The 20,664-nt window shown below is 33.7% G+C and overlaps 3 protein-coding genes and 1 long non-coding RNA gene across 6 annotated transcripts in view; 1 reads left to right on the plus strand and 3 right to left on the minus strand.

Moving 5' to 3' along the window:
• Positions 1 to 224: 224 nt before the first annotated feature.
• On the plus strand, positions 225 to 1,142 carry LOC148769715 (uncharacterized). Its single transcript, XR_016032041.1, has 2 exons — positions 225 to 572; positions 867 to 1,142. It is a non-coding gene; the product is annotated as an uncharacterized LOC148769715 (long non-coding RNA).
• A 3,056-nt stretch (positions 1,143 to 4,198) lies between these two features.
• On the minus strand, positions 4,199 to 10,190 carry LOC105954018 (apyrase 2). 2 transcript variants are annotated; one of them, XM_012977690.2, is made up of 10 exons: positions 9,899 to 10,190; positions 8,928 to 9,404; positions 8,250 to 8,378; positions 8,092 to 8,148; positions 7,899 to 7,991; positions 5,854 to 6,059; positions 5,570 to 5,661; positions 4,902 to 5,116; positions 4,607 to 4,796; positions 4,199 to 4,501 (listed from the first exon to the last, which is right to left on the minus strand). In XM_012977690.2, exons 2-10 carry the CDS (start codon positions 9,393 to 9,395, stop codon positions 4,395 to 4,397), a joined length of 1,557 nt encoding a protein of 518 aa, XP_012833144.1. In that variant the 5' UTR covers positions 9,396 to 9,404; positions 9,899 to 10,190; the 3' UTR covers positions 4,199 to 4,394. The 2 variants fall into 2 exon arrangements, with proteins under 2 accessions (XP_012833144.1, XP_012833145.1); XM_012977691.2 differs by having other exon boundaries at positions 8,928 to 9,386; positions 9,899 to 10,066.
• A 1,956-nt stretch (positions 10,191 to 12,146) lies between these two features.
• Positions 12,147 to 13,851, minus strand: LOC105954017 (large ribosomal subunit protein eL38z/eL38y). The gene is made up of 3 exons (XM_012977689.2): positions 13,698 to 13,851; positions 12,488 to 12,671; positions 12,147 to 12,391 (listed from the first exon to the last, which is right to left on the minus strand). Exons 1-3 carry the CDS (start codon positions 13,698 to 13,700, stop codon positions 12,369 to 12,371), a joined length of 210 nt encoding a protein of 69 aa, XP_012833143.1. The 5' UTR covers positions 13,701 to 13,851; the 3' UTR covers positions 12,147 to 12,368.
• Positions 13,852 to 15,080: 1,229 nt separating this feature from the next.
• Positions 15,081 to 20,664, minus strand: part of LOC105954016 (uncharacterized) — an 85,877-nt gene continuing 80,293 nt past the window's right edge. The window contains exons 1-11 of one of the 2 annotated variants that reach the window (XM_088820967.1): positions 20,028 to 20,314; positions 18,182 to 18,372; positions 18,035 to 18,095; positions 17,896 to 17,944; positions 17,290 to 17,344; positions 17,131 to 17,218; positions 16,726 to 16,844; positions 16,460 to 16,585; positions 16,214 to 16,307; positions 15,492 to 15,646; positions 15,081 to 15,376 (exon numbers count right to left, since the gene is read on the minus strand). In XM_088820967.1, coding sequence (XP_088677093.1) covers positions 15,317 to 15,376; positions 15,492 to 15,646; positions 16,214 to 16,307; positions 16,460 to 16,585; positions 16,726 to 16,844; positions 17,131 to 17,218; positions 17,290 to 17,344; positions 17,896 to 17,944; positions 18,035 to 18,095; positions 18,182 to 18,372; positions 20,028 to 20,223 — 1,194 coding nt within the window. In that variant the 5' untranslated portion in view covers positions 20,224 to 20,314 and the 3' untranslated portion in view covers positions 15,081 to 15,316. Of the gene's footprint in view, positions 15,377 to 15,491; positions 15,647 to 16,213; positions 16,308 to 16,459; positions 16,586 to 16,725; positions 16,845 to 17,130; positions 17,219 to 17,289; positions 17,345 to 17,895; positions 17,945 to 18,034; positions 18,096 to 18,181; positions 18,373 to 20,027; positions 20,315 to 20,664 lie in introns of those variants that run through there. The other variant, XM_088820968.1, reaches the window with a different exon arrangement.

Raw genomic sequence — 20,664 nt, forward strand, 5'->3', positions numbered from 1 at the left:
TAGCCCATAACCCAATCTAAATTAGTGAGACACCCTTACCAGCCATGATAAGACTAAAATGCCCCTATGTGTTAGGGTTTTAACCTAATACAATTTTATTTCTCTCTCTTTCATTCTCTCCTCTTTCTCTTTGTTCTCTGTTCTCGCTATCTCTCGTTCTTTTGTTCACAGTTCTTTTTTTTTTTCTTTTTTTCTTTTTCCTTCTTCTTCAGTTCTCGCTCTCCCTCTCTCTCTCTCTGTTTCAGTTCTCGCTCTCCCTCTCTCTCTCTGTTTCATTCTCCCGTTCTCTCTCTGTTCACAGTTCAATTTTTTTTTTCCTTCTTCTTCAGATCTGTAAAACCGCCGGAGTCAACAATATCCTTCAAACGCCGTCGGCCGAAACTCGTTGTAGGGGCCCAGGCCCTCCTCTGCCGATGTTGGAGATCGTCTCCCCACTCGTCGAACACCACCACATCGACGCCTGGTACAATTGGCGGCGGCGCCTTCTCCACCTTATCGCCGCCTCCGTCGGATTTCTACATGGAGATTTCCCATATCTCGACGCTGAATACCAATATATACTATATTAATTGGTAAATTTTATTTTTTTATTTTTCTCGAATTAATTGTCGAACTAGCAATATAATATGTTATGGATCTGAATTTCAGATCTATTATTTGTTTGTTATGAAAGAATACATTGATTTTCAATTATTCTTGATTTTATTAATTTTTGTGTTATTCTGCATATTCTGAATGTTTAGATCTGGAAAATCCATTGAGTTACGAGATTAGTCGGTTGTAGTGCAATGTATTTTACAGAGTAGTCACGTTTGACAGAGTAGTCATGTTTAAAAACTTAGTTATATTTGTTTTTTTTTTTGTAGTGCTGCATATGTTCAACAGTGTAGTCATATTTAACAGAGAAGATCAAACGGAAGATTAAGTGAAGTCGGTGCAACCGAGTTGGATACCGCAACAAAAAAACATGTTCGATGGCCATTGTTGAATGATCACAATAGTTATTTTTGTTTTTTCGTAGTCATTTTTTTTTCTTTTTGCAATGTATTTTGCTGTTAATATTGCAAGTTTTTTCAAGTGCTGATTACTTGTAGTCACATTACGCAGTTGCTAGTCATATAATAGTCATATTTCCACTATCATGTTCAGTATGTTATACAAACTGTAGTCACATAATAGTCATATTCATGTTTCTACTGTCTGTTAATTATAATGTTTTACAAAGCACAGTCACATTCACATAGTAGTCATATTCTTACTGTTATATTAATAATTATGCTTCTACAATATGTTAATTACACTATTATACACAGCGTAGTCACATAATAGTCATATTCAACTATAGTCATATTCGGAGTTGTAAATCTGTCGAGAAAAAAAAAATCAAATTTTTGTTTAAAAAAATAAAAAAAAATATATTTTTTTATTAAAAAAATATTAAAAAATAATAAAAAAGTGGCTATAAAATCCGAAAATAATACAAAATAATAAATAAAAAAAAAATCCTATTTTTTGATTTGGTAGCAAATTTTTAGAAATTTGGAAGTAGATTTTTAGGAATTAGATTATTGTTATGGAAAGAGTGAAAAAAGGAATAATTGAGACTAATTATGTTAATTGACATAAGGGTAAAATTGGAAATACAAATTCTAGGGGGTTATCACAAAGAAAGATTTAAGGGTTGGACATATCACCATTTATTATCTATACGAGGGGTTTATTGCTAATGACCCCATATATATATATATATATATATATATATATATATATATATATATATATATATATATATATATATATATATATATATATATATATATATATATATATATATATATATATATATATTGAAAATACTTTATAAATAAATAAATTAAAAGAATTACTTTTAAATAGGAAAAAAAACAAAAGGAAATAAATGAAAGGACTTGAACTTAGTTTTACAGAAAAAATGAGGTGTGAGGTTATTTATATGAAAAAATGGGCGGGGGAGGCGGTGAATTCAAAAAACAAAAAAAAAAGACAAATAACGGGCGGTTCGCTATCAGTTATAGCTTTTTTCAACTTTTTTCAGCTTTTTTTAAATATGTTTTAATACAAATTGAATGACGTGTATTGAGCTAGATAATATAGGCAATCAAACAATATTTCTAAGTTACAGTAATGGTGGATTTTGTTGTTGCTCTTCCAGAAAAAAAAAATCCAATTCCATATATTATACAGATGAGTATGGGAAGACGGGAGCACAACTTCGATGTTGCCATCGCGTACTACTGGCTACAAGTCAACCACCTGTTGGGTCCAAGGTCAACTACAGTGATATTCACTAGTCTCTTTCTTACTTAGATCAATCTATTACTTTTTATTTCATGTAATTTTTTTTTTTTCTTTTTTTTTTGAATCATGTATAATATGTGCCATGTGCCTAAAGGCTGGCATTTAAGTTTATTTTATTGCATCATTGTTAGAAATATTTTATGTCATAATTTTAAAATTTTATACATATTGTTTTTATTTTCAGTTCTTACAAGAATTGGATCCCATACTTATAGGTTGGGCTTGGTTGGTAAGATTAACTAAGATTTACTAAATAGTAAAGTTTAATTTGATGTTTGGTTAGCGTGTATCAAGCTAATTGAAAGATAACTAATTGGACCTTGAGAGATCCAATAAAATTATTGTGATTAGATATGTTAATGACTTTCTACCTTTTAATCTCTTTATCACAATGACATATTTTTTTTTTGATAAAATCACAATGACATATTCAATTTTATTTAAATAATTAATATAAAATAAAAATAACTAAATTAGAAAAATTAAAAAAATAGTTGAAAAAATAGAAAATAAGAAAAAAAAAACTCAAAAAAAATAATTTCTGAATAATAAAAAATATATTTTCAAACAAAGTATTATTTTTTCGAAAAATAAATTTCGAAAAATATGTTTTTTGAAAAACATAATCGAAAAAAATAAAAATAAAGACGTAAAAGAAATTCAAAATTTAATTTTTTTTTCCGAAAAAAAATAAAAATAAATTTCGGAAAAACTGAAGAGAAAAGAAATTCGAAAAAAAATCAGAATAAGTTTGTAAAAAATCGAAAAATAATTAAAATATCTTTTACGAAAAAAAATTGAAATGAAAAATTTTTGAAAGAAAAATAAAAAGAAAAATATTGGAAAAACTAAAGAAGACAAAAAATTCGAAAAATAAGTAATAACAAAATATAAATATTAAAAAGAAGAAGAAAAAAAAGGCTACGTACGATAAAAAAGGGTAATTCGGTCATTTTTATGTAATTGGGTTGATGTAGACACGGCCACGGGCCGGTTCGGGCCGGTTCATACCGGTTCACGGTTCACTTTTTCCGGAACCGGAACCGGAACCGGCCCGTAATATGCACGGTTCGGCGGGCCGGGTCGGCCCGCCGGTTCCGGGCCGGTTCCAGGTCGGCCCGGAAAATTTGAATTTTTTTTTATTTTATTTTTTTTGAAATATTTGATGAATAAGTAAATTATAGGAAAATTGAGGTGTGAGGGTATTTATAGGAAAAATTGGGGGGGGGGGGGGGGGGATTCAAAAAAGAAAAAATAACGGCCGATTCACCCGGGCCGGTTCGGGCCGGTTCACTAGCCGTTATTTGCTTTTTTTTTGAAATTATTTGATTTTTTTTTTAATCCGGGTGAACCATTTCTTAGAACCGGGCTCATCCCGGGTAGGACGGGCCGGTTCACGGGTCCGGGCCGGTTCACCCGGTCAACGGGCCGGTTCGGGCCGGTTCCGGGCCCAAAACCGGCCATGGCCATGTCTAGGTTGATGTTAAGGAAACCAAACATCAACCCAGCACTCTCTTGGGTTATCCACCATATTGGCCTCAAACACCAAAGCAGTTAGGTCCATCTCAAACAGATCGGTAGGGATGGATACTGTCCCGTCATTGGCTGACGGCAGTCTCGAGCCATGTTATCACTCTTTCCACAATTGTGGCAATTTCCTTTGAATTTTTTTGTTTCATTTGCCTTGCCCTTGATCACATTCGTCTTCTTGTTACTTGGCTCGGCCAAATTCACCTTTGCCTCTATTTTCCTTTCAGTTACTAGATACTGATTTAACAACAATTTAGAGAATTCGACTCCGTACAACTAAAGGCTTCATTCGCACGCTTGAAAATATACTGGAAATAAACAATAAACCTCGTACAAAAAGTTCGATGACTCCATTAACGTGTCAAAAAAATCGATGATGCACAATCGCATTTTGTCAAAAATTACAATCTGTAAATGCTAATGTTTTCACTTTTTAATTGTGCTATTTCCTCCGTTTCGAATCCTTATTCATAATCGAAACTTTCTCCGGAGAAATAAAAAAATAGATAAAAATAGTTAGGACCAAACTATGAAACAGCCTCAATGGCACTGCCCAATGGCCATGCAGCTTCAACTAGAGAATTTTGATACTGTACCTTTTTCACCAAAGTAATTGATTCCCATTTATCAAGGCCTGTCAAATCAACGACATGATAAATCCTTCGCAAGTATAACACACGTAAATATATGACCAATTTTATCTTTATTTTTAATCGAAAAACGGAAGTCAATTACTCACCAAAACCGTCAACAAGCAGCGTAAATTGATAAGTGAGGTCCATGCATAAGTAGGGCAGATTATCTGCTTCCACACGAGGATATAAAGATTTGCCATCTTCGAGACGAGTCTCACATGCGCGTTTCGCTGCGTCCTCAAAATCTGCTGGATGAACTTTTGCAACAGGCAAGCTTGGGTCGACAAAACCAGCCTATACACATTATTAACCACGAGTAAATATTTATTTCTAGGCTTGAACTAAAATAAATAAATAAATTTATTTCAAGAATCCAAATGTGGAAGTAAATACTCTTACCTCAGCAGCTCGATCGAAAAAGAACGAAGCAACAAATAAATTCTTTTGGCCGTCGCCTCCACCACCATTCCACACGCCGCCAAAGGTACATTTCATGTGGGTACAAGAATCATTCACTCTCAGAGCCTTAATAGCTGTTTCTCTACACTTGATGTAGCTGGCACCCGAAGGCAAAGCCGAGGCCTTATACATTGTTTGGCCGTATTTGTAAGAACCTTCACAGTTAATAAATATCATCAGAATCTGATCACACACACACACACACACACACACACACAAAAAAAAATAAAAAAAATATGGGAGATCCGAATTCAGCTTAACCACTGATTTTGCCACTGTATCTTTCTATCAACTCACGACTCTGATTCTATTGGGAGATTGTCACCTCATTGATACTGATTGTGCTAGTATCTCTTTCCCTCATCAACTCTAGAACATGATTCTATTAATTTCTTTTAATACTTAGAGTTACCAAATAACCAAGATTTAATTTTTACGATACTTGTTACAACTATGAGCTTTTACAACTATTGCACAAATACATTGATTTAATCTGACATTTTCATCCATCACTTCAAAAGAAAATAAAATTCCATTCGAAAAGAGAAAGTCAAAGGAAAAGCAAGAGGGGGTTAAGAAAGTAACGCAGCAAGGAAAGTTCTACACACCATTATAACCCGTCAATAGACACGGATTGCCAGATTCTTCATCGATCTTTAAAATCTCAGCTCGACCAGCTAGTAGCCCATAGCGCAGGTAACTGCAAGTAGATAACATTGACCACATAAAAATAAGAAAACAGAATATAGATTATTAATGACTTTACGGGAATCTAATGATAACCACAAAAAAGACTACTAATATAGTAACGCACTATCATTCCACAACACGAGACAGGCCCAAAAGAACACGTAAGAAAATATTCATATGTATTGCAGGGTAACGGATATACCTGTGAACGTAAAGATGATATTTCCTTCCCTTGAGAAACATTTCCTGCACATAAGATTCCTCTCCATCGGATATCTTTGGAGCATTAGCGGCATCTGACTCTGAGATGGCATATGCCATTTGTACAGAGCCACCACCAAGATCAACCACTCCAACAGTACTAGAATATTCTTTGCCCATATTTCCTAATAGATAGTTTATGGTCACCTGTACAGATATAATAACAAAGCCTGGATAAGTTTACAGCCACTGAAAAGTAGACAAGAAAAAAGAATTAAGAACAAATATATGTTATTTATTCGCATACTCGTCTCTGTACTTTGTGCCAGGTTATTAGAGTACCTGCAGCACATTTTGCTGTTTTTTGGTTTTTGCAGAGACTTTTTGGGGATGTAAATAATTTTGTGTTACAGTTATACTCGAAAAAAGTTCCTTCGTCGCATCTAGCTAGTTGGACCAACCATAAACCCAACAAATCCTATTTAATTTGGCTCCAAATCTCATTAGTTAACATACAAAAATGTAGGGCTGGGCAAAAATTACCAAATACCGATTACCACGGTATACCTACCAACAATTACCGAATAAATACCGAATTATCGGTTACCACTACATTTGGTACAGTATCGGTACCGTACCATTATCTTACGGTACGGTAGCGGTATTGTATCTTCAATACCATGGTAATACCGTACCGTACCGTAACTTTGTATTTTAAAAATTAGTTAATATATTTTACCTTTTATATTGTAAATATAAAAAATATAGTCAACAAATATTATAAAATAAAAATAAAAAACAAGAATAAAGATATGATACATCCTATATATATTATATAAACATAATTCTATTTTTTTTATTATTTTCATATATTTACGCAAACTCAATATTTAATTTGGTTCTCGTTAAAGTTGTTTATTTCACGTACTTCTTTAGTTTCAAAGTCCAACTAATCTCTTATTGGTGGAATATTTTTTGCCATAATTTTCTTCTCCCTTTCTTTCCCCCCTAAGTTCTCACCCTTTTGTTTCATTTGCATTATTACAACATAATTTTTTTTATTTATCTTACTTAAACCATGAAACTTTTTGCTCATTAGTTTCTACAATTTTTCTATACATATCTTAGTAATCATTAGTTAATTGAAGCAACATACGCTATTACGGTCGTATAATGTATATTCATGTAAATTGTTTGATTACCATATTCATTTGCTTAATTTGTTGTATTTATGCATTTAATTAGTATTCATCTTAATTATTGTATCATCCGAGTTCATCAACAAAATGACGTACGGTAGATTACCACATACCGATCATACCGTACCGAAACTAACGGTATACCGAATAACAGTATACCGCAATTGTTGGTACGGTAACGGTATAGAATTTTTCAATACCGAAAGATACGGTAGGTACACGGTATTGAACAAAATGTTCGGTAACCGTACCGAAACCACCCCTACAAAAATGTATTCCAGACGCACTTTTTCTAGCTAGAGAACGCAGTATTCAAATCCTCCCATTGGCAATGATAAAGTACAGTATATTTACTCTCGATTCTATAATTCTACTTTTTTAGGAAGACTAGACATATGTTACACTAAAAATAAATTGGTACTAGAACCGTCACGTAGTACACTTCTTACTCCAAATCTTTTTACCATTGTTGGCCAACTTTTATGAATGGGATAACAGTAACTATTCACGTTATTCTCTGACAATTACAATCTGTAACATTTCTGTAAAATCGGGGCACATTACAGCCTAGATTCTTTTACCAGACAGAATTTTTTATTTTTTTTTTTGCATTTCTCAAAGATAAATGAAGCAAATATACCCATTGTCCACTTAAAGTTGCACCGAGGCTCTATTTTATTAGAGAATGCAGTTATATCATAAAACTACTGAGATGTAAACCAGAAACAAATGTTAGAAGTACAAAAACCCCAAACCTTGTGCAGCTGAATAAAGTCCATAGACAACTTACAGATAACAATCCACCAATACATAGAGAGAGAAATGAGGAAGTATGAAGGTAACATACCCATTGATAAGCACCTTCCTGATTTCCATCCAGAACCGTAACCCAGTCACTCTTGGACTTAAAGGAACTTTTATTCTTCAAATAATCCCTCACCTTCACAAGAGTTTAGAGGTATAATAAATACACTGAACTTGGACGAAAAAAACAAAAAGAATGTAAATTGTGTAGGAAAAAATTAGAGCATGTAGTTTACGGCTTGTAAAATCCTGTCAGATGCATCACCTTCCAATTGCCTTAAACCAGCAGTAGCCTGCGCGAACATAAGCAGTGCAATTCAGTTTGAACATAAACAAGCAAATAAACAGAGGTTTTTCCAAATACCGTTGCAAATAATGACCAAAAAGTACCTACCCCAACTCTGACTGGTGTGTTTTGCCGCAGTTCTTTGGGGACTGCTGCTTCCGCTTTTTCAAGAAGATCCGAAAGTGAATGTGCAGCAGCCTCGGGGTCCTTTGCATATCCACTCAAACCTGGTTTTCTCTACAAAAAGAAAGTAAATCTACATTACAGAATATATATATACATTAAATGAATGTACAAATGACGGCCACACACACATTTGAGACCTGGTTAATGAATCAAGGAAAGAAATATGCGGGGAAGATTATATATATACATATATATAAAGCGCTCAAGCTCCACCTGTATCCTTACTAGGATGTTCTGATAGAATTCCAGGATAAACAACCCTCTCTATCTCGTTTCACTGTATATTCTCAAATTCGTACTTCATCTTTAGACTTTATTGTTAATTTCTCTAGGTAAAGGTATGTTATATTTAATGAGATACAAGTCTAAATCTTTCGAAAAATTAAAAGAGCTTATGGATCACATATTTAAATGTATAGTTCCTAGGAAGAAACGATCTCAATATTGCCAATTCCTTTAATCAACCCGCCTTTTACAGATCAGCATCGAACATATAAAACAGAGGCACCGAAACGTGGCCTGAATAAAGCATTCTACCCCAAGTTCAGAAGCAACTACGAAATCAGATGCAAAAGTTGATTGAATAAAGCGCAAGATTACCTGTATAAAAAGCTCAAGTTCTTTGCCCATGGGAACAAGTTCAAGCTGCTGGTTAAAGCAGAAGACGTGGACCCTACTGCCAGAGCTGCCAGCATCAAAGATTACGGCATAGCGCTTCGATATGAAGTTCGGCGAGAACTTTCTGGAGATGGACTCCGAAGTAGGTCTCGTGGGCATGACAAATAGCACAAACGAGATTAGCATGAGAGGGACCATAACCAATAGTATCGCGCCACGCCATCTCTGGATCTTGTCGGAAAAGGACTCGTGCTGTCGGTTTCTTTTCAGAGTCTTCTCCATCTGAACTTGCTGCTGCGCATCTAACAGTTCAGCAGCCGACGGAGATCGATATCGAATCTGCCCGTTTCCTCCTCCTCCTCCTCCTTTCAGTGACTGTGTGTCCTGAACTGGCTCCAGCTCTTCTTCTTTGTTGATTTTCACTTCGAATTGGTTCGTGATCTGGTTCATCCAGTTCAGCTAAACAATCAGAAATTATTATTATTATTATGCCCAAATGTAATACTTTTGAAAATTTAAATCATGAACACTGAAATATATATATATATGTTCTCAAATCTCAACAGCATTATGAACAAACATAAATTTCAATTTGTCAGACTTTGATTTGTCGGATACGGGTCAAGTATGCCGGATCCAATTGGATCCGATTGGATATGAACACATTCACCAATTTGGAAATCTTAATTAACCTAGAAAATAAATAATTAAAGTCTTCTTATTTCGGTAGGAAATTTTACCCTGCTCCCCTCCAATTGGATCTAACCTCAACAGAAGCCATTGTTTAAGTTCTTAGATTTTTTACTGTTTATCAATTCAAATAACAACCGGAAAATTGAACAAATTTGAATTCCGATGTAAACAAATGAAGAACTGAAGACAGTAGTGAATTCGGTAATTTTTTTGAGGCGAATCTGACAAGACCACCACCGTACGAATCGAAAGAAACTAACCTTCGAATGTTTATCACGGCGGCGAAGGGATGAGATTCTCTCCGCGGGTACAGCAAACTCCGGCGAGTCGTGATCGCGCGTCAAGTGTGTGTTTCTGTGTGGAGAGTGTGGAGACGATGAGTAGAGGAGAGATGGAAAATGATCTGCAAAGAATTTTACAGTGAAATAGACAACAGGGAGAAAATGTCTAAATAAATTATTATTATTTATTTTTAGTTTTATTTTATTGTTTTTGAGAAACTAAATAAATTAAGGGTAAATTATGAAAAAAAAAAATATCTGAACTTAGGCTAATAACGAAAAAACACCCCTGCCTATCAGTAATAACCAAAATCCCTCCTATGATTAACTGTTGGTTGAGTTTTTTAATAGAAAATGTTTAAAATTTATTCTCTGGAATCAAAAAAATCCGAGAAAAAGCCACACTAGAAGGGGATTGGTGTAAGACGGAAACAAACCTCGCGGGGTTTTGGTAATTGTGAATAGGTAGGGTGTTTTTCGTTATTTAACCTAAATGGTTTTCGTAATTTACCCATAAAATAAAGGACAAAGTGCACTTCACGCCCTATAAATTCCCCATTTTTGTACTTCTCCACCTGAAATTTTAAAAAAGGGATACTCTCCCTTTGGAATACTATTTTGTTTGCACTTTGCCCTACAAGTCAGTTTTTGAAGGGCGATATGCAATAAAAATAACATTTTAATGGGACAATGTGCAAAAAAAATAGTGTTTAAGGAGCAACGTGCAACAAAAATAACATTTAAAGAGGTAACGTGCAACAAAAATAACATTTAAAGGGGTAACATTCAACAAAAATAACATTTAAATGGGAAACGGGCAACAAAAATACTCAACTCCGATGAATAGTCTATCCAACTATCGGAGTTTTGCTATAAGGGCAATGTGCAACAAAAATAACATTTTGAAGGGGGCATTCACTTTGAAAAAAAATTGAGGGGGTAAACTGTGAAAATTATAAATTTATAGGCGGTGATGTGCAATTTGCGCTAAATTAAAGTTAAAAATTAGAAATATGCGTGATTAACAAATTATACCCCCTCACTTTATCTCTCTTCAACTCAATGACAGGGGGGTGAGGACTGCATTCACCTACACCTGGTTTTAGGAAATGAGACGATTTGGATTAAAATTAATATTTTTGAAAGAAAATATAAATTTAAAATGAATTTTATCTTAATTCCATTGAAAAAACTTGTATTTAGTTAATATAGGTGGTGTTTTCAAAAGCTTTTACAAATAGATTATGAGTTTTTTTTTTTTTTTGCTCATAGTCAATTTTTCAGTGTTTGTAAAATGAACTTTTGTTTTTGTTTCTATTAAAATAAACAGCTTTAAGTTATAATTTGTTAAGCACTCATGACCCTGCTTTTACTATTTAAGTTTTTTTTTCGGTAGATTTGCAAAAACCCACAACTTTTAAATATAAATATTTAAAACCAAATTTAACTCCCAATCCATAACTTCCGCTTTTAAATAGGCTTTTGCAAACACAACCATAATCTATAATAGAAGCACTTTTAACTCTAATGTACAATAATGTTGAAGATTAGTTTTAACGATGTTCATTTGAATAGTAAGGGCTCGTTTGGTTGTCAAGATAAAAGTAGTCAAAATAAGATTAAATAAGGATACCAAACATCAACCCAATTATTTAGTTAATAATGGCTAATATCACAAACCAAACGAGACCTATAGATATGAATTACGCACTTGAATCGCACTTGAATCTATAGCTTTCATAGCTTAGCCTAACTATCATAAATTCTATTGAACGGTTGAACAAAGTTTATTGTTCAAATCCCTATTGCTCAAATAAGTTCAAATCACTTTCGAATCATTCAATAAAAATGTCGACAAAAAGATTTACAATCAATTTTTGGGATCTTCATTGCTTTGGAAGACCGATCAAACCGTGTCGAAAACAAAATTTCAACACATAAACAACACTAAATCTAGGGGTGTTCACTCGAACAGTAAACCAACCGAACCCTACCGAACCAAATATTCGGTAAGCGCCAGCATTTCAGCATCACTAACTTTTTTTATCAAATTCTGGTAATCAGTTAGGGTATACCGTACCAAATGTTTTCGAAATTGAAACCAAAACCAAATATTTTAAGTCTACCAACATATTCTAGTAGCAAATATGCATTGCATCGAATCGATCACAACAATTAAAGCTCTAATATTACGGAAAATTTCCAAAATGCTCAAGCAACTTAACTCTTACGCAAAATAGCTACTCAAGAATTTCACATTAGGTTACGAAGACTATAAAAAGTTCAATCATCATCATCAATATTAAATCACCAAATCTCATAAAGAAAACATCCCAACTACAAATGTGTCCTTAATTGCATCCAACAAAGTTCAGCAGGGACTAATTACTCAAAACATAAAATATCTTTCAACCCCAATAAAACCTCCAACGGCAGAAAGTTCCACAGCTTACAGATCTTGAACACTTAAACCTGCACCGAAAAAGAAAAAAATCACGAATCAACAAATTATTTCATTACAAATTGCTAAAAAGAAAAAAAAAAGGGTGGTTTGAAAAGGCAACATACCCGGTGGAAGGGATTGCTTCAACTTATCAGCTTTCTCGAGATCGAACACGCAAAGGGTGTAAAGGTACTTTGAGCACCTAACCTTGAACTTGACGACATCTTTGCTTTTCTTGATCTTCACGGATTGTGCATCCTTCCTTCTAGCGGTGAGAAGGAAGTCCTTTATCTCGTGAATCTGCTTCGGCTATAACAACAAAATAATAGTGCGTTAAATTTTACACGAAAAATAAAGTACCGTAACACATTCGAAAAGGGGACGAAGAGTTCGGAGACTCTCGAATATATTAGATAACTTGTTATCCAAAATACATATAACACCCTACAACCAATGGCAGAGCCCGAATTTTCAATCAAGAACATAAATTAAATAGATATGTCTAACATTTAGATAAAATAAGATAAATTAAATTCTTTAACTTATATCCTATAATCCTAGATTATGATCATGTAAACTACTTGCAACGAGAAAATATAACTTACTATCCGAAGCCCGCGAGTTAAAATACATAAAACACCCTGCAACCCTAAAATAGCATATATTAAACTATTTACAATTATACCACCAATGTACAATTATTTAATCTACTTAAACGGTACTTAGAATTGACCGTGTAAACTATCTACAAACCATAATTGACCCTTTTGATTTTTCATTCCGTGATATAATCGTCATTTGCAGGAGTAATTCTTCAAAAAATTAGTGAATCAAGTGTTCAATATAAAAAAAATCCAAACAATTTTACAGCATTTCGCAACGACACAGAATAACTTCATATAGACACATAATTCATCTTGCATACAGGTCTATTCTATGCTACACTGGGTAGATCTTTACAATTCATACACACACAAACACACACACCCACATTGGTGTGTGCAGATCAACGGTAAAAAATCAGCACAGAAATAACCCTACATTTGACAATAAAATCATACAGCTGAATAAATACTAAAATAACTAAAAGATTGAATCGAATTTCGTGGCAATAAATAAAATCAGCACAATTAAATTTATTTTTTTATTTAAAGCATTAAACTCAAATAAATCAAATCACTCCAGTCACCACTTTCATCTCTAAAAAGCTTAACTTTTCTCCACCGGAATAAATACAGAAAAAGATACAACAACGCGCAATGATTACCGGCGGTGAAGCAGAAAATTCACGGCGAAATAGAAGAATTAATAGCCATTTTTTTACAGAATAATTACCATTTTCGGGAGATTGGGGGTCTGACTGAATGCTGCTGAAGAAGAAGAGTGTGCTCGAATTCCCAAACCCTAATTTTGAAATGTGGGTGGAGATTTTATATAGTGTCAGAATCTGAAGAGTAAAACCCTATTGGGCCCGTGGGCTTACATAAGGCCCATTTTGGATTGTTTATCCTTGTCCGGGCCTGCTATTTTTCTAATTTCAGCTCCAAAAGAATCTTTATAAATTTAATATAATAGGGGTGGATAAAATTCTATTAATTTAACGGAATAATTAATAATTGATGAATTAATAATTTATAAAACTATTATTAATATTTTTAGTGAATATATTTTTTATCAGATTTTTTCGAAGAATTGTGAAATAGATGTACCCAATCTAAAGAATATGAATATATTAGATGCAATTCCATTTCAACTTGAACTATTGATATTTGGGGTTTCAGATTTCGGGTTTGGGTTTTGATTTTTCGGTTTTGGATTTTGGCTATTTTTCGATTTTTTGGGTTCCGTTTCGATCTAAATAGTTAAATTATTGTATAAAATGGAAGTTGAAGTTATCTTGAACTACTTGGAACAAAGTATCTTTCAACTTTAAAGATGTTAAGTAACTACAGTAGAACCTCGATAAATTAATAATTCCGCTTAAGTAATAGTTCCTTTCGGTCCCGACTTGGTTAAAATCTACTGAATTATTAATTTTATTTAATATTTCACTAAATTAATAGAATTTTGGTAGTTCCAACTGTATTAGTTTATAGAGGTTTAACTGTAGAAGCTAATTGAGAGCAGTATGAGAATTAATAAAGATGATTAAGTTGAAGATAATAATTCAACGATCTAAAAAGAAAAAGAAGATAATAGTTCTCGTTCTTGAAATAAAACTTTGAAGTAATAATGATATTAAATACATTTTTTAGCTATGACAAAATTATACCAAAAATTCTTTACCATATGGAATGAAGCTGCTAGGTCACAATTGGACGAAGTTCAACCGGTTTTTTCATTTTTTTATTTTATAATTATTTATACATAAATTTTGTAGTAAATAAAACATATTTTAATAAAAAAATTTGTAGTAAATAAAACATATTTTAGACACACAACATATCAACCCATACGCATCACACAGAATAATTTCAAATATTATAAAAATTTTAATAAAAAATAACATGTCTTCCAAAGAAAAAAATTATAAAAAGACATCGTCTTGGCTATTTTTTTTTTAAAAAGCACAAGTTTGGGCTAAAAAACCTGATTTTCACTCGGGTTCTGATATTACGATTCAACTGGTCAAACCGGACCCGACAAGGTAGTGGTTCGCGGTTTTACCGTCTCAACCGGGCCGGTCCTGTCTGGTATCAAAGCAATGATAAAAACTTATCAAACTCGACCTCAGTAATTACCAAACCAAACACAAATAAAACTCTTAAATCTCCATCAAAGTCAAGAAAGCCCGGCGAGTAACATTTCCGTCTCTTATCGATTCGTTCATACCATACACAACAAGAGTGACCCGACGAGATATTCAAAGTATTTTCGCAATTGCATTACACATAAAACGGGAAGAAACAATTTCAAATTAGCTCAAGTATAGCTCAAAAATCAGTAAAGTGTTACTAATGTTTCCAGCCTTTGGAGTGCCCGTCCACCTCATACGGCTCGAGAAATCCTATAAACTGCATAACAATAACACTTTATTAGCAAGCAATTTACGCTTAACGTTTTAAATGCGTACGATAATAATAATTGAAAGAACGAAGCTACTTATACTCGGTGCATATAAGTTTGTACCTTGATTCCATCTCCGGACCACCGGGCACCATAACCATCACGAGTCCTGATCTCGAAGATGCATCCATGGGGTTGAACAATATGCATGTTCATCCATATACACTCACTCATTACCCGATTTATGACTTCCACAGCTTGTCTATTTTTCTCATAATCTACAAGCAAATACGCTCAAATTATTAAGAAAAATAAAAAAATTAAAACAATTCTGACAGTTTTAATCTTTTTTCCCTTTTTTTTGTTATTAGTACTTTTGTTTTCTTGTTTTTTTATTCTTTTAGGACAAATTACAGCCACCCCTGAGGTAAGGTCAAATTGCGAAAAACCCCTCATGTTTGCATAATTACGCACCCCCTCAACTATGTATTATCTAACGAAAAATTTCATAACGTTTAGCGTTCGATTCAGTAAATAAACGAATTACTAATTATATATATATGTAAAACTGAATATCACACCGAATTAACGGTTCGGTAATCGGCATGTACCAAATTTACGTTCGCTTCGATTCGGTCGGGTTACCAACCGTATGAACACCCCACTCCTAGGTAAATTTGACATCGTAAGGGTGGACGTATAAGAAAATACATAGTTGAGGGTGTGGTTGTAATTATGCAAACATGAGTGGTTTTTCGTAATTTGACCTTGGGCAGTGACCATAATTTGCCCTTTTTTTATTATTATTTTTATTTATTTATTTATATTGAGATAAGGAAACTGACCATTTCCATTTAAGGCACCCCAGTACCTTTGACTGCTTCTATTGATATGCTTTGATAGAGCCCTCGCACCGTTTGTCAGAGTCGAACCTTTTACCTCAAACCAAACAAGAGCGTGAATACATAAGTTATGCAGCGTCACTTACCAAGAAACCCGAAACAATAACAATTGTAATCACTATAGACTTGTTTAAATTAATGAGTAACTCGTAATACTAGAAGAAAATGAAATTCCATAGTCATACATACATGAGGATTACGCGTTGCCAAAAATGTTGAAAGCAGAGTTGATGTTGTGGGAGGAAGTAATTCCGGATTTGTTCCGATAGTATCTACAAACCCCAGAAGCTTCTGAACTCCACTGCAGCTCAATCCCTACAACAAAATCCAACCAAAACAACCCATAAATAGCAACAAGAAAGTGTATTTTGACTCGTTCAAAGTCGGGAATTGCAACCACAAGTATAAATGGGAAAACACGAATGCCACGTCAGCTTCAGAATCAAGAAACTAACCGAAAGTATTGAGGCCATAATAACATAAAGCTGGGAAGTAGGTTTTGTAACACATATAGCAGTAACACCATTCAACCTTTCTTTTTCTTCCGAGTAGAAATTTCTATAGATCTGGACACCTTAAAGAAAACAAACAACGATTATAAATGCTGTAAATGTAAATGTTAGAAGAAGGATCTATTTGTATACAATGAAAAAGATGGAACGTTTAATTGAAATAAGATTGCAATTAAATTAATTCAAAGAAAAAGTTGAAGGTAAGATGTGCGATTTCTTGAGAAGTTCGACAGCAGTGAAGTATATAAGAGAAGAAGAAGAAGAAGAAATTAACACGAGAAGCTCAAATGCAATATGAGATTAAACTATATACACTACTCTAGAAACTATATACACTACCACAAGTACCTTCTTCAATGCTCGGTACTCCAGGAAGAACTTTTGCAAGGGACTCCATTTTCAACATCTCGTGAAACGAAGCATAATGTCTCACATCCTAAAAACGGTGAAGCTTTTAGTAAGGGACGACTCATCGAGATTACATAAAGAAACTGCAATGGAACTTACCTGAACTTCAAGAATCAAACACTTGTTGAAGAGAAGTAAATGTCCAGATTGGATTCTACCACCCGATAAGACACGACACACCCACAAGGCATAAAAATATAGAGGTTTAGAAAATTCTCACAAAAACGAAAAAAGCTCTGAAACATGATTTTAATTTCCTGAAGTATTTAGTGAAGGATTTTTCTTTTCGGTTATGTGGAATTTCTAGTTCTAAGATGCAAAAGATCTCAAAGATGACCAAAGATTAACATAATGTTCCGGTACTATTGAAGCAGGATCCATATACGACAATTTGTTTTTTTCATTTCAAAAAGTTAACGCTCATCCTAAAACCCAAAACGTAATACTAAACCTTTCCGTCAAACTATTAAGCATAAACAATTAAACAATAAGTAGCTTAGACAGGTTTTGACAAAAAATAGAGTTGATGAAATGGAATGTAAAAATCTTCTTTTTTTTTTCTGTTCGATCCACTCGGTTCGTATAAAGAAGAAAGAATATTCTAGAATAAATGTTAAATCGTGACATTCTTGGGGGTTTCGCATGTTCACAATTATTTAGCTTCACAATTATTTATAATATATTCATTGTCATTATGTGCTATACCTCTTGTAGTTACCCACAGCACACCTTCCTTCAACTGTTTTGAGTCCGTCTGCACAAAAAGAATAAAAAAATTCCCTTAACCAGAAAAAAAATATATATTAGAAAATACAAAATAACCCAAAACCCAGAAAACGAATACCATCGAGCTGAGAAAAGAAAGGCTCCTGAACGTGAAGTTCAAAGTCCACTTCATTCAGTACCTATAAGAACACAATTTCAGCACCCGACTAAAACGAAACTAATCCCGAAAGAAATAATACTTCCTAAATTGAATTCTCAGTCTTACGCTCAGTAAAGCAGAACCCTTTTCCATGATCAGCTTGTTCCATTCTTTGTCATTTTTATTTAAGCATTGGTCTTCGTGCGCTGGTATTAGTTCTTCACGTGCGGTAAACAATGCTCCAGAATGTATAGACTCGTAAAGAGATGACGCTACGCGCTTATATAATGGATACGATGGAACTCCTTTACAAGTTTCTGCAAAAATTATGCACTAATCTATTAGTAAATGAGCGGCTCTGATAATATTTAAACCATGACTTAGTGAAAAATGAAGCTCAACAGAGAATCAAATCAAATACGAAATTTAATTTCTGAGATTTCTTGGCTGCAAAAACAAGAAGCGTTTTCTCTATTGTATAACTGGCAAGTCCACATGACCACATATAAGCTAAATGGTAAATATAGCTATAGTTCCATTTCCATCTCATATATGAGTACATGTATGTAAATAGCACTACAAATTGGAAAATCGATACACGGAACATAAAATTAGGACAAAATTCACTTCACCCCTATAAATTTCCCATTTTCACCATAAAAAATCGTAAAAGGGATACTCCCCTTCGAAATATTATTTTGGTTGACTTTGCCCCATAAGCCAATTTTTGGAGGGCATTATGCAACAGAAATAGGGCAAATTGTATGTCACCCCCTATAAATTTTTTATGTTTGCACTTTACCCTCTCAAAATTCAAAAAAGTGAATGCCCCCTTCAAAATGTTATATTTGTTGCACATTGCATCGATAGCAAAATTCCGACGGATTATTAACAGGAATTGAGTGCTTTGTTTTGCACGTTGCCCCTTTAAATGTTATTTTTGTTGCACGTCGCCCCTTAAAAACACTATATTTCTACACATTGCCCCTTTAAAATGTTTTTTTTTTTGTTGCACAATGCCCACCGAAAATTGGTTGTTGGGGCAAAGTGCAACCAAATCGATATTTCAAGGGGAGTATCTCTTTTCTGAATTTTTAGGGGGGAAAGTGCCAAAATGGGAAATTTATAGGGGGTGAAGTCATGTCCACAAAAATAACATATTTTAAAGGGGCAACGTGCAAAAAAATAGTGTTTTCAAGGGGCAACGTACAACAAAAATAAAATTTAAAGGGGCAACGTGCAACAAAAACAGTCAATTCCGATGAATAATCCATCGGAGTTTTGCTATTGGGGCAATGCGCAACAAAAAAAACATTTTGAAGAGACGAGCATTCACTTTAAAAAAAAATTGCGGCGGTAAATTGCAAAAATTAGAAATTTACAGGGGCTGATGTGCAATTTGCCCTAAAATTATGAAGGAAAAAAAAAATCACTTATCACATAAGCTGTGTTTGGTAAGCTTTTGGGCTTCCATTTCCATTTTATTTTGGGGAAAGATGTTTTGGGAGAAGAATTTGAAAATTAAATAAAGTTTGTTTGTGTTTTGGGAGGAGACAATTTGTACTGTAGCAAGTCAAATCATGTCTGAAAGGTATTGGAAAAATGTATTTTTGAAGAAGAATTTAAAAGATAAAGTGATTTGATTTTGTATTTTAGTGAAGACAATTTTCACTGTAGCGGTCAAATCATGTTTGTTAGAGAGAGAAATATTTGAATTTGTTTTGGGGAAAATTTTTGAAAATAGTGTAGAAAGATAATTTTCATTTTGGGAAAAGTGTGGAAAGAATTTGGAAACGGTAACAAACATAGCCATAGAAACTTGAAAAGCAGTTGAGGGAAAAGGGTCAAAGCGAAATAATTCAGATGAAGTCGCCAAGGTACAACTGGCTTTGCGAAGAGTACAACAATTCCCGGGTGGAATCGTACAACCATGAAGTAATTTGTGAAAATTAGGGCAGCGTATTAAAATTACCGTTGGTAATTGGAAGGGGGTTGGAAGGATCGTCTCTGAGAAGGCCGTCGCAGTATTCATCGGAGAGGCCGCTTTGGAGTTTGCCTTGTGTGGATAAGAGCAGAGTGAATTTCAGCAGCTCTTCCATGCATTCTTTCAATTTTATCGGTGAAACTCCCGGCGACGACGGCGGTGGTGGTGGCGGCGGCGGCTCCATTGGTAGTTCAGCTTATATTTCTGATTGCTTTAATTATATTATCTGAATAATTATTTTAAGGGTGAATTACCCCAAAATTAAACCCCGAATTAAGGTCTAATTATCAAAAACTTCCTCAAGCACTCATAAAATATCTGTAATACCCTTCAATTAAATAATATTATTTTGGTTCGATATCACTTTACCTTCTTCTACTCTAGATTCCATGAGTTTTACCCGTGCATTTAGAAAATTATCTAAATATGGCCTTCGCTATTAGCTTTCAGACTTTTGAAATTAACACCGTTTGGTCTAAGTTCTGAAATTTAAAAAAAAAAAAAAAAAAAAAAACCACTTCTCTCAGTAAATAATTATAAAAAAATAAAAAATAATAAAACGAAATTGTGATTGCCATCGTAGACTATGCTTTCTCGTTGTCATGATTTTCTTACAATTTTTTAT

Source organism: Erythranthe guttata, chromosome 7, assembly GCF_056151865.1.
Source record: "Erythranthe guttata isolate IM_541 chromosome 7, IM_541, whole genome shotgun sequence".
NCBI lineage: Eukaryota > Viridiplantae > Streptophyta > Magnoliopsida > Lamiales > Phrymaceae > Erythranthe > Erythranthe guttata.

Excerpts from the sequence above, each read along its gene's own strand:
- LOC105954017 (XM_012977689.2), bottom strand. Across the intron at positions 12,392-12,487 it reads GAAGCAATCCCTTCCACCGG|GTTTAAGTGTTCAAGATCTG; the intron begins GTATGTTGCCTT and ends TTTTCGGTGCAG.
- LOC105954018 (XM_012977690.2), bottom strand. The coding sequence starts at position 9,395 with ATGAACCAGATCACGAACCAATTCGAAGTGAAAATCAACAAAGAAGAA. Across the intron at positions 8,379-8,927 it reads AACTTGAGCTTTTTATACAG|AGAAAACCAGGTTTGAGTGG; the intron begins GTAATCTTGCGC and ends TTCTTTTTGTAG. Across the intron at positions 4,502-4,606 it reads GCTGCTTGTTGACGGTTTTG|GCCTTGATAAATGGGAATCA; the intron begins GTGAGTAATTGA and ends TTGATTTGACAG.